Here is a 12664-nt window from a genome sequence, read left to right as displayed (position 1 = left end):
AACTCAAAGGCATTCGGTCAGTTATTACACAGATAAAGATCAGATCAAGGCAGTGCAAACCAAGATCTATTTAAGGGTTTATATTAACCAACTTGGAAAACAGCTCAACTAATCTGCAGCCAATCATTTGGACCAAGCCTCAGAAAAGCTAAACTAAATACACTGACACATAGTATAGCTTCAAAAGATTTATTTTCAGTCTTCAAAGTAGACTGGTGCTGCTCTTACAATTTTTCTCTCTCCATTGCAGTTTTGGTTTTCATGCAAACAGTAGTGAGAATGTTTTTTTAAATAAAAGTGCAGCCTTTGGCAGGAACAATAAGCCTAGTAGAGTTAATCATCTGTATTTTCCTTTAAAATTTATTAAACTGTGATTTTAAAAAGTTAAAAGCTGCCAAGAACATTTAAGAAAAAATGGGGAAGGGCAAAGAGCAAACATCTGGATTCCAGAAGTTGTGTATAGAGCAAGAATCACTGCAATAACCAGAGTGTGGATAGCACAGTCCCAGCTACACCTGGTCCCAGCTCTTACTCTGCATTTACAGCCACTCTTATTTTGCAAGCTTGAGGTCTTATATATCAGGAAAGTGTGCCCAGTAGTCCCATGGGACCAAGCTGAAACACATGCAGAGAAGTCTACAAAATCAGAAAGGGCAGCTGCATGAAGAAAGATCCTCATCCTTAGCTGGTCTGGAAGAAACTTGCAGGGCTCAGTTTGGCCAAAGAGCTTCCTTACACTTGAAGCTTCCATTTTCCCCCTAAGCCTTCCTGAGGGGCTGCAAAGGCATAACAGCAGGCTTGTTTCTACACTTGATGGACAGGACAGACAACTACCTGTTCAGAGATTATGCTCCTGGTCTGATCCAAGCAGAGATTTATCAGGAAGAGGACCCTAAATTAGCTTTAATCATCCTCACTTGCTGGTGTTGGGCTCCCCTCTCCGGGATAGGGTTTCAGTTTGCCCCTTTTTAGTTCAGGGCTGTGACTTATCTTACTGTTTGCCTCTCTTGCTATGGCTGATCAACAAGTCTCAGAGGCCAAAGAAAAAGCAGAGCAAGCCAGAAAGGGGCAGGGGGAAAGACCTAAGGCTAAATGGGTCGGTGGTTTTTCCTCAGCTGAAAAAGAGACTTGGCAGAACTTATTTCTTTAGCTTCCAAGTACCTCAGTTTTCATGCGGGTTTATCCACCAGGGTTGCCAGACTCCTCCGGTCTGTCAGCCTTTGGTTTATAGCATCCTGTGGAGGGTTCTTGTCTTTGCCTTGTAGCCAGCAGTCAAACAGCTACTACCTGAAGACAATTCCTGCCCATTGCTAACCTAATTTCTGGTAGAAGCCAGTAGGATATTGGCTGCAGGGTTATCTGCAGAGCACGTTCCTGCTGACAGCTTAGGTTTGACCCTGTCCTAAGGCAAACTACAGTGGAAGGGCCTGATAAACGGGCCTCCAGAACAGAAGGGCACCTTGGCCCTAGTCTAAGCACCTGTGATATGCCTTTGGTTCAAGGTGAAGCCCAAACAAAAGTCCTCACTGAATTTAGCAGCTAAAGAAATGTTCCCTTACAACATCCTAGCCTCAGCAGCAGACAAGGGTCTTCCAGAAGTAGAGGACCCAGGCACATCAAGGACATCACATGTTGATTGTGCAGAACTTACTCCCAGGGCTGATGGGGACACTGAGATCTGGGACAAGGATCTGAGTAGGGGACACAGGAAAATGATTTTTTTGTTGTTGTTTTGAACAGCTCACTTGGCTCAGCCCCAAGATCTGACTGCAGGATGAACCCAGGGAGCACACAGAAGCCTTTCTGTGCAGTGAGCCATGCCCACTTCCAAGCTTAAAGTCCCTGCTGGCAGACCTCTGGTGTCAATGCACCTCCCCATGTTCACCCAGCATGCACCTAGGCCACAGAGGTGGGAGCCTGACTTGGGTTTGATCAAGTCGGGAGGGAAGAAACTAGACCAAAGTCAGGAAGCACATGACAGAGCAGAGAAGGCACTTATTTCTTCGCACCAATGCAGCTGCTGTAGGGGGCTCCGCCAGGGAAGCACTCAGTGTCTGGCAGAAAGGCCCTTCAGGAACCTGTTGTGACAAGCACAGCTCTGAATCCGTGAGCTGGGAGGAAAGTAGCTCCTCTTCATGTGAGAAATGCAGGAAGGGCAGAGGAAAGAGTAAGATCAGATTTGTTTTTCTTTTTTTGTCTCACATTACACTTGGTGCTACAGCTTCTAACAAATCAAGTTAGCTAAGGGATGCAGCAGAAAGACCCGAGCTGGGGACTCCAGCTTCCCTTGCCATTCCTCTAAGGCAGGTTAGTTGAAAACTAGGACTGTCCACAGTAGAGAGTACCAAAGCACAGGTAACCCCTGTTACAGACCAGCAAAGCAAACAGTGCCAATTTCCCAGCCTGCTCTCTTCAAGGGAGGCTGGCTATGTCTCTCTCTGGAGGCGGACCAGAAGGTTTTGGGTTGCTTTCATTGGCTTTTCCTTCAAACATCATAACCCTGCAAAACACAACAGATAATACAGGTTAAAAAAAAAAAAGCAGGTGCATCTCCACTCATCACAGGGGGGTGGGATTATCTTATTTGCTGAAAAATAGCATCTGCCTTCTATACAACGGGCATCTGATAATTAACAGAGGATGGAAAGCCAACAGAGGGCAGTGCTGCCAGCTCAGCAGGCAGCTTTGCCTTTCCAGCAGCTTCCAGGAGCGCGTTCCCAGAGCCTCTGTTGGTTTTCCTCTCAGAGCCCAGAGGATTAGCACATTTTATTTAGACAGCCACTTCCGAAATCCCTTGGGCACACACTGCATGCCAAGTGCTCCTGATGCGTCAAAACAAACACCAGCCCTGGCCCACCTTGTGTATAACCATACAGCAGAACACTCGAAAGCCAAACCAAGCAAGCAACGGCAATTACAACCAGGGAAGAGGGCAGAGACGAGGAGCAAGGCAGCAGCTAGAAGAATCCCAAGCATTCTGCAACCACCAGCACTGTCTTCCTCCCTGAGGACTGCAGCTACGCTGGGAATGCCAGCTGCCATGCCGGATCAAAGGACTGCGCTGCTCTCGGGACGAGTTTTACATTTCTGCTCCTGCTCTAAACAGAGTCCAAGAGACAATGGGGCATCTGTTTGTCAGCAAACGAAGGGACCCGTCTGTGAACGCTGCTGCAGCTGCGAGGAAGGATGGATGATAAGGGACAGGCTGCAGGCTCAGCCTGCTTCAGCAAAGAGAGCAGCGAGGGTGTCAGAAGTGTGTGCACTTGGAAGTGGAGCATCCCAACATGCAGACGGAGCACTCAGTGGGGAAAGATCACCAGCAAGCACGTACCAGCTCGGAGGGAACAAGCTCCAGTATCCTTCCTCCCAACCTGGGAGAAAGCTGGCTGCCTTTCTAAAGCTGCCTTCAGAAAGGGGCAAGCGGGATGGAGAGGAGCAGCTCCTATTCACGGTGGTAACAAACAAAAGCAGGGCCAGCCTCTGTGGCTGTGAAAGGAAAAGCCAGGCTTCAATGGGGCGGAGACGGAGCCAAGAGAACCCACCCCACTACCAGCGGGAGCCAAGCAAGCGTTGGGAAGCCATTTGTTACAGCAGGACTCTCGGAGCCCTGTCAAGAGGGCAGAGGCGGCCGTGGGAGGCGAGCGCTGGCAGCCAGTAACACAAAACCTTTCCCAGCACACGCCAGCTGTTTCAGGCACGTCTCCTCTCCGCGTACTGCCCATCTGTCCAAAACGGGGCAGGGAGGAGCATCCTGTGAGCAATAGGAACCAGCACTGCTGGGATTTGCAGGACCGCCATTCACTGCTCAAGTCCTGCCTCCCCCGGTGCGAGGGTCCTCCTGTCCCCTCCAGGCCCAGGGGACACGCACAGCTCCGCCTCCACCAAGCAGGGCAGCCGCTGCCTTCCAGCTCCCCCAGCACGCCGCTGGCTTCCAGCCTCTCCCCCGTCCCCTCCCAAGGGCACTCACAGCTTCAGGACAGCGGAGCGCTTGCCAAGCATCATGTTGACGAAGTCCTGGTAGGAGATGGTCTCACTAACCCCGCCGGTCACCTCAGAGATCATCTTCTTCAGTTCCAGGTGGGTCTTCGGAGCCCCCATCTTCTCCATCATCCTTTTGACAGACATCAGATCTGCAAGAGCAAGGCACTGGTGCTGCGGCAAAGTGACCACGCTGAGCCCAGACCAACCCTGGGGGCACAAGGCTGGAGTTCCCAACTCAGACCCTCACCTGCGGACCCCCCCAAGGCTGATGGCATGAAGCTGCCAGCTGAAAGCAGAACCCTCCAGCACAGCCCGCTGCTGCACTGGCAGCAAGGAGCATCGCTTCCTATTTGTGCAGCTCAAGAATAAAAACACCACACACTGCAGAGAAGGGGCAACTCCCAAAGTGATCCAAAGACACGCAGGGACACTGCTGCTGAGCTCAGAGAACGGTGCCAAGAATCACAAGGACGAGGAAGGGGGGGAAAACAATACCGGGGTTAAAGCTGGAGACAAACAGGCTCCAGGAGCAGGCGCCCCTGCCCATCGCCACAGGCCATTTCCTTCCATTGCTCTCACCGTGCCGCCAGGACCTGCGGCCCCTTCCCTCCCGGAAAGGCTTTGCAGCCCGGAGCCAGACTCCTCCAGCTCCCCATGGGTTCAATTTCAGCTCAAGGGCTGGTGGAGGAGGGGAGCAAGGCAAGAGCCTCCTGCAAGGGCACAGCATGCAAGTGCCTGCACTTAGGTGTCTGCTCCAGGCCTGGAGAAACCTGCCTTTACCTAACTGGTGCTTTCCAGCCCCAAAGCAGGGCCATTCTGCTGGGCCAGACTCACACCCAGTTCCCATTTTTCCCTCTGATCCCTTCCCACCAAAGGGAAGAGCTTCACTGCACTGGAACTGCTCGGGGTTTTACACAGCTTCTGCCTCACGCCAGGCAGAACTCAGGGTAGTGCGAGCCCTGCAGCTTCCTTGCTCTGGAAATGCTGAGGATTGGAAAGGTGGCCCTGGTGGAGAGACAGAAGAAAGCATTTGGAACAGAAAGAAGCAGAGAGTCAGGAGGAGAACGGGACTGAGAAGAGCTTGGATCCTGAAGCAGGTGAGGAGAGACTGAGAAAGTTGAGGGGCAGGGGCTGGAGCACAAGGAAGCCCCTGGCTGGGGATCAGGAGCCCAGCAAGGCCAGACCCAGGAGCAGTTTTCCTCCTCAGCAGTGCAAGCACAGAGGGGAGCAGCAGACACAGCAGCAGACACCATCTCAGCAGGCAGTCACTCCTCCAGCCCAGTAACAGCCTCCCCACATCACTCACCGATCTCGCCTTGGTTGTTCAGGTCAAACTCCATGTACTTCTCTGGAAGAGACACAGAAACAAGTTAGCAGGTCAGAGCTGCTCCAGCGGGGAGACAGAGCAGGGGGCACGCAGGGCTTTGGAGCACTGCCTGATCAGAGCAGGGAAACAGGAGGTTTGGGGATACGATTGATACCCTGCAGAACGCAAACAGCTCAGGGGGAGACGGTCTCAAGACCTGGTTTTAACACCCCTGTCTCAAGTCCAGGGCTCCACAGTTAAGTGCTCTTTAATTGTGGCTGCTTTTCAATTGAGCTGAAAGAAAACACTGGCATGAGAACAAGTTATCAGCTAGCCACGAGTAGTGTTAAAAGGCTTCCAGCCAGAAAAACAAAGCTCTGGAACAGCCTCCCAGAAGGAGTAGCAAGAAAAGCAAAACCCTGAGCACTCCCAAGACAAAGCTTGATCGGATTAGGAGGGGGATTAAGTGACGTAGTTGCCTGCAATAGCAAGGGACAAACTCCGCAGTCCTCCCAGCGCCGTGCTGTGCTCCCGGAGCAAAACCTGCCAGCAGAGATGCTCAGGGACCATGTCGAGAGGGTGAGGCCAAGAACACGGCTGGGAGCAGTTACACTGGAGCAGGCTGCTTGCCCTTCCAACCTGGTGTCAAAGCTCTCCAAACCAGGCGACTCCAGCATCCTCAGAGAAAGGCAGAACCAGCTCAGGCAGCCTGGGCAGCGTCGCAGGAGGAAAGCCAGCACGCCGTGACAGACAGAGCACTGCTCTGAGCCAGGAAATCAGGATTTTAGTCCTGGGCAGCTTCTGATCTTTCAGAGGCACACCTGTGCTTCCTACCCCCCCCCCCTCACTGTTCCCCATTTAGAACATAAGCTCTTCAGGCAAGGATTTGCCTGTCTTACAGACCATGCGGCTCCTTGTGCCACAGGGGGGCCCCCACCTTAACCTCAATTCTGCTAAATGGAGAGAGCAAGATGCCTGCTGCCACCATCCATCCATGCACAGCTGGAGAAATCTCCACTTGCCCTGCAGTTAGCACTCAATCCCCACAAGAGCCTCAAAGGGCTCAAATTAAGTGAGAGCTCCCAGGCTGCAACTTCCCCCAAAGGGAAAAGAGCCCTTTGCCCCGGGAACGCCAGCAAGCAGACGAGCGTGAACTGAGAAGTGGCAGGCTAATTTAGGGAGCCGAAGGGAAGAAGGGGTGTTTCACACATCAGAGCGTGCCCCAGGACTTGCGCATCTGAAGGAAGGAGCTGGGTGAGCTGAAGTGAAGGGCAGCCACGGACAGGAGGCGGAGGAGCTGGCGTGACTTTACCTGGGTCTCAGCTGTGGATTGCTGTCAGGAGCTCAACAGCACAGGCTTACAGGAGTACCAGGCACAAACCAAAGCTGTGCTTGCTCCAGGCAGGCACAAGGCTCCCCCTTGAGCATTAAGCAACCCTCCCTAGGTGAAACTGGGGCTGTCACGCATCTGCTTAGGGGCCTGAAGTGATGCTGGATGCCCACCACGCTCTGCCCCGCCGTAACGACCTTGTGCAAATGAACCGCCACCTCCCCAGGCAGGGGTCGGGAGCCCCAGCACGCGCCCGGGGACACACACCCTGCTCTGCAGCGCCTGTGCCCGGCACATGTTTTCCTTTCTTCTCAGCTGAAAGCTGAGCCAGGAGCGTGGAGAACAGAGGCAGCTTTACATCGCCGTGCGCTGAGCCTCGGCTCACACGCCCGCCTTTCCCTCCCATCCCAGCTGCAGGGATTTGGTGGGGCAAAGCCATGCCCAGTCCCTCCCCTCACAACTGCGTTTACACAAGCACGAAGCGCACAGGGGCTCCCAGGGCTCCCGCTGGGGAGGGCGGCAGAGAAGAAACACTCCCCCCATCATCACACAATGAGCCGATTGTCGGAGGAGCCCGGAGGAGGCGTTGGAGAGTGGGACAGGCCACGGAGGCAAGCTCACGAGGCAGCAGGAGGAGATGCCAGGGGCTCTTGTTACAGGGAATTCTGCGCCTGTGACCCTACGGCTGCAATGTTTGAAGAGCCCCAGTTGTGATGGGAAAATAATGCAGGGCTGCAGCCAAAAGTCAAAGCCACACAAAGTCAACAGAAAAAAGGTTGGGGGAGCACAGGAGGCTCCTCCGCTCCTAGCAGGGTAAAGGAGCGCTAAACCCCAGCCAGCTTCCTCCATGCTGCATTGCAAAGCCAAAATTCACAGGGAAATAGCAGGCAACGCCTGAAATGGAAGCAGGGTCAGGCTTTATTTGGCTAGAGCCAGGCTGAGGACAAACCTTGAGGGCACCGTGACGCAGAAGGCATGCGTTCTCAGAGGCCGTGGGGGAAACGACTGCCTTCAGCCACTGCTCGGAAAGAAACTGGCTGCACCCAGAGCAGCCCTGCTAAATCCTGTCCTTTAACTACTCTGGGGACAAGCTCTAAACCCCGAAACCAGGCTTTTGAGCTGTTTCTCTATCCCCTAGCCAACAAATGACCCAAACCTAAGCCCCCAATCTGCCTACACATTGGAGCTAGACCTGCTTCGGGCAGGACTAGAGACGTTCGTGCTGCTGGCTCTGGTACTGAGGGGCTTGGGAAGGACCAGGGCAGGCTGCAGAAAATTCTGGAGAGAAAAGAGCCTCAGCTCCTTCAGGAAGGATTCGAGACCTCTGCTCTGTGGGAAGAGGTCCTCCTACTCACTGAAAAAAGTCCAGCTACTGCATTGTGCATTATACCAGCCAGCTTGTCTAGGTACTGAGACAGAAACTTGCCTCCTTCGCTGCTCCCGGGGGCTCTGCCCACACAGCAGGTTTTGCAGCAATAGCAGCCTCCAGGCAGGATGTCTGCATGCTGACAAATCCCTGCCCTGCAAGAGGGGGAAGCACAAAGGCTCAGGTGGGAAAACCACCCCTGGGGAGTTTCGTCGAGCTCCACAAGCAAGGGAAAGGTTTCCATTTCAGCTCAGTCCCGTATGACTTATTCAGCAGAAAACTTCAGGCCGGTAAGACGTAAGTGCTGAGGGAAATAACGTGTTCAGAGCAAACGGGCTGACCGACCACCAGGTCTCACCTTTGAACACCGCCAGCTTCTCCTCCAGGTCTTCTTCATCACTGAACTTCGGGTCACAGAGAAATTCCTAAAGCAGTAAAAGTATCCCCAAGGTTAGAGAAAGGAAACAGCATTACCCAGAAGACCTACACAAATCCCAGAGGGCCATATCTGTGCCTCTGCGCCAGGGGGCTTAAAATGGGTCAAACCCCACCACGCCTCAACAACTGCGTGACACCCCCCGACACCCCTTCTTGCTCACCCAAGGTTTCAGCCCCCCAACCTCTGCTCAAGCACACGCAGCACATGGGCCAGGCACCCATTCCCGGCAAGGACTCCTATTCCTTGCAAAAAGCACTCGTTTCAGAGACTTTAAACTCTCAAGTGAACTCTGAGGGCTGGCAAATAGAGCAGGCAAAGGCTGCAGAACATCACGCACCCAGGAGAGGACGGGTATTTTGTATTTTGAGGGAAGGGACAGAGGGCTCCCTCTTTCTCAGACTGGCTGCCCATTTCTCCCATCGCTTTGCTCAGGCTGGAGAGGAAATCCCCGGTCAGTTCTGGTCACTTCTCCCTAGCCCCACCTCAAAATCCATCAGGTACCCAACAAGGACAGAGCTTGCAGAGCCAGCCTCGCCGCTGTGCCCTGCGGCACCCCTGGAGCCAGCAGCAGCAGGTTTGGGTCCTGCCCCTGCCCTCCCACACCGCCCGGCCCCAGCCAGCCCCACGCAGTGTAATGCCTCGATCTGTGTTCAGCAACAACACCGCATTCTTCAGCGCAGAAATCATTAACATCTGCACAGCTCAGGCACTGCTTGTCCGGCATAAAAACCCCTCCAGGGGCTGAGGCTACTTCCTACTCTGTGCGTTTGTTTCTTCACCAGCTATTTGTGCTCACAAAGGCAGGATGGGGTCCCCATGAGACGAGGATCTCCGGCACTGGTAGTACTGGGACAGCACCACTTGCTGTTAACAAGACCACCCCCAGCCCATCCTTCAGGCAAACCCTTTCTGTGCAGCCAACCTGAGGTCGGTAGGAAGCCCACCTGGACAGAAGTGTCTGTCAGTCCCAAACGCCAAATGGGAGACCAGAGACCCCTCAACTAAACTGGGGTGACACAGGCTTCCCTCATCACCATGGGCACCAACTCAAGCTGAGAGCCGTGGGGAAAAGCAATGTTCCCAGTTCCTTCTTTCACCCTCCTCAGAGAGCTCACTTTCCTTTATCTCAGCTCTTTCTACCCAGGGGTATCATGTGCCAGCCCCGCACAAAGGCACAATTCGGCTTTGAGGCCGGGGCTCAGCCAGCAGCAGAAGTCACCAGAGAGCAGAGTCGTGTTACCTGCCGTCACTGCGAAAGGCACTTGCCAAATCTCGCCGAGAACCAGAGCTGAGCTTGAGCATCTCCTGGCCACCAGGTCACAGCCTTGTTCCTGCCCCACAGAAGCAGCGGAGAGCTGCAGGACAGGGGACGGGAGAGCAGAAGGGAAGGCTGCACCACGCGGGATGGCTGGGGACACGTGCCCGGGGCCTGGCAGCATGGTGCAGAGCAGGAGGGGTGACACCGGGCACACGCCCAGCACCCAGACCCCTTGCATCTCACCCACAGGGGAGCTGCAGCTGCTCCGCACTGAAGGAAGCGGCAGGGGGACGAATTTCAAAGGCATTCCACCCTCGGCATTGTATGCGAGCTGCCCCGTGGCTGCGATAAGGCCAGCGCTCACAATAGCGCGCAGGAATTCGGTCCCCAGGGCCTGTGACTCAGTCACTGCCCAAGCGGCCGAAGGTCCTCCCAGAGCCCTTTGCTAACGCTCCCATTTTAAGGGGCTTGTTCTATAATAAGAACTGCTCAAAAATAAGCCCCGGCCTCTCCCCTGCTTCTGCTCTTTCTTGGAGAGAGACTTTTCCAGGCCAACAAATGCAGCTACACGATTCCCAGCTACCTGTAAAACAACCTGAACAAAACAACCTGTAAAACAAATCCTTGCCCCCCTAAAGGGCTCCAGCTGCCAGGCCAGGCTCTGGTCAGGCTGTTTAGGTGCCCGAGGGCAGCTGCCCAGCCTGCAGAGGCTACGAAGTGGCTGAGGGATGTTCATGCTCGCCTGCTTCTTGCACCCAGGGCACCTGCTCTCCTGCAGGCTGAGCTCCCTGCAGCCCCGTGCATTAGAGGGTAAAGCCAGGTTGAAACTAATCTGTGCTGGATTACGCTTGCCACCTTGATGCACGAGGCAGAGCAATGTGATCACCATTCCCCAGGAAGGGGGGAATGGCCAAGAGGGGTTCCCAGAGGAGAGCTTCAGGCTGGAAATGAAAATTCAATACCGGGCTCAGCTGTCTTTCAGCAGCATGTGTGCACTCTGGACATTTCCTGCCAAACACCCTCATCCCACAGAGCTCAGGGGTAGAAAGCCGCCAGGAAATCAGGGCTGGGAAGGAGCTGGATGTTGGGATGAGACAACAAGATTACACCCGATCGGAATGTGGACTGTGGGATTAGTTTTTACTAGGAGCATTTTATTAGTTTGCAGTCCAGGGGCTGGTCAGGGCTTAGGAAACCCCCTCCCAGGCTCCAGGCATGCTGTCAGCCCAAGTCCATGCAGCAGCTCAGTATCAGAGGGAGGCTGGAGCCGTTCCACCCCATGGCTGCTCCCAGCAAGCCCCCAGTGCTGCACAGAGCGAGCAAAGTGCAGCAGCGTGGGGTTCACTGCAGAAGGATCCCGTGTCTGCCCTGTGCTGGGCTGAAGACAGCTCTGCAGCAGCAGGTACAGCACTCCCCATTCCTCCCAACCCCAGGGGAAGGTGTCCCCTATAGGGACGCTTCAGGCCCACTCACCCCCCTCTGTGGGGCACTGTCTCACCTGCTTCAAGCAGCCTGTTTGAAAGGCCCCTTTTTAGCCGAGTGCTCCCATTCTACAGCAGCACCTCCTGGTTTCTAATCACCTAATTCCCTCCCCAGTGACCTACATAGCCTCCACCTCAGCTGTCTCACCCTGCTGGGAGGCACATAGCAACACTTTTCACTGCCCCATTAACACAAGGGCAAGGAGCCCACCGCCTCCTCGGGGCTCCTGTCTTGCGTGCCTCTGATTTCTCCTCCTGGAACACCAAGAGGCCACCAGCTGTATCACCAACAGCCCACCAGACCCACCAAGAAGTGACCCTAAAAGTCCCATAATCGGTAGTTTTGAGGTTAAGACCTTCTTTTCACCCCCAGAACCACTCTTGGCCAGGATGGACGCCAACAGAGCTGCCTCCACAAGCCGCGCCAAGCCAGGGACGGGGCGAGCCCCCAGCTGCAGGCTGGATGTGCACCAGGGGCAGGCAGCCCGGAGCACTTTGCTCTGGAGCCAGGAGTCACCGTTTCCTTGCTCAAGGCTGTGGGACGCCCGACAGCCCCGTGTTCACCTGGCCCCGTTACGGTGAAAGACCAGAGGAAGTCTGGAGTCGGCTCCTCGGAGCAGCTGAAGCCCCTCACTCTCAGGAGGGGAACTCAAGGCACTGGACGTGACGGAGAGGAGGTCGAAGCCCTCTCGGAGAACAAGGGCACCCATTCTTTCTGGAGCGCCTTCCCCAGGGGAATTCCACAGCACCCAGCCCCACAGCACCCACGGGCACACGGAGCTGCCCGGGCAGTGCTGTGTGGAGCTGGAGGAGCAGGCAGAGGGGACGTAGACCCCCAGATCCCCCAGGCACAGGGGATCCAACCCCCCCAGGCCCCCCAACACCTCCCTCACCCCACACCCAACACCCCCCCGAGCGGGGGGACACCTACCACGAACTGAGCGGCCACCCCACTCACACACCCTCACCCTCCTCTCCCTCACCCAGCGGGCTCAGCCCCACCACCGCTCACCCCAAACCCTTCCCACCTTGTTGATCTCCTCCAGCCGCCCGTCCTGAGGGGCCCGCCGCAGCCCCCCGCCGCTCGGCCGGCGCGGAGCCGCCATCTCGCGGAGCCGCCCCGCGCCCGCCGCCGCCTTAAGTAGGGCCGGGCCGGGCCCCCGCCCCCGCCGTTAACCCGTTCCCCGCAGCCACCCCCCGGGGGCCGCCTCAGGCCTTTTCCCCCTCGGGGAGGAGAGCCCGGTTCCCCGGGGGGGGGGTCGCCGTGGTGTCGGGGAGCTGCGGGTGTACACGGCGAGCTGGGAAAGGAGCCGACGGCTGCGGCCCCGACGGGCGGGACGTGGCCTGGGGGCTGCCGGGGGGCTGCTCCTCAGCGGTCCCGGGGGGGGTGGGCGCCCCCCTGAAGCCCCTCAGGGCTCCCTGTCAGCGCCCTGCAGTGGGGTCGGGGGGTGTTATCGCTCCCAGGGGGTGTTATTCTGCCTTCGGGGGCGTTATTCCAGCCCA

General features: G+C 55.8%; 1 protein-coding gene across 3 annotated transcripts; it reads right to left on the bottom strand.

The window, feature by feature from the left end:
- Positions 1–175: 175 nt before the first annotated feature.
- AIF1L (allograft inflammatory factor 1 like) lies at positions 176–12343 on the bottom strand. 3 transcript variants are annotated; one of them, XR_014574414.1, is made up of 6 exons: positions 12190–12343; positions 8342–8408; positions 5288–5329; positions 3968–4130; positions 3332–3486; positions 176–2500 (listed from the first exon to the last, which is right to left on the bottom strand). XR_014574414.1 is itself a non-coding variant. In XM_083807199.1 (5 exons), the coding sequence occupies exons 1-5, from the start codon at positions 12265–12267 to the stop codon at positions 2413–2415; spliced, it is 438 nt and encodes a 145-aa protein (XP_083663325.1). In that variant the 5' UTR covers positions 12268–12342; the 3' UTR covers positions 176–2412. The 3 variants fall into 3 exon arrangements, 2 of the variants coding, with proteins under 2 accessions (XP_083663325.1, XP_083663326.1); XM_083807199.1 differs by lacking the exon at positions 3332–3486 and having other exon boundaries at positions 12190–12342; XM_083807200.1 differs by lacking the exons at positions 3332–3486; positions 5288–5329; positions 8342–8408; positions 12190–12343 and adding an exon at positions 4229–4336 and having other exon boundaries at positions 3968–4152.
- Positions 12344–12664: the final 321 nt, after the last annotated feature.

This window comes from Anser anser, assembly GCF_964211835.1.
Source record: "Anser anser genome assembly, chromosome: 21".
In the NCBI taxonomy this organism is placed as follows: Eukaryota; Metazoa; Chordata; class Aves; order Anseriformes; family Anatidae; genus Anser; species Anser anser.
Note: the sequence above shows the minus strand (reverse complement) of the source record. Positions and strands in the feature narration are given on the sequence as shown.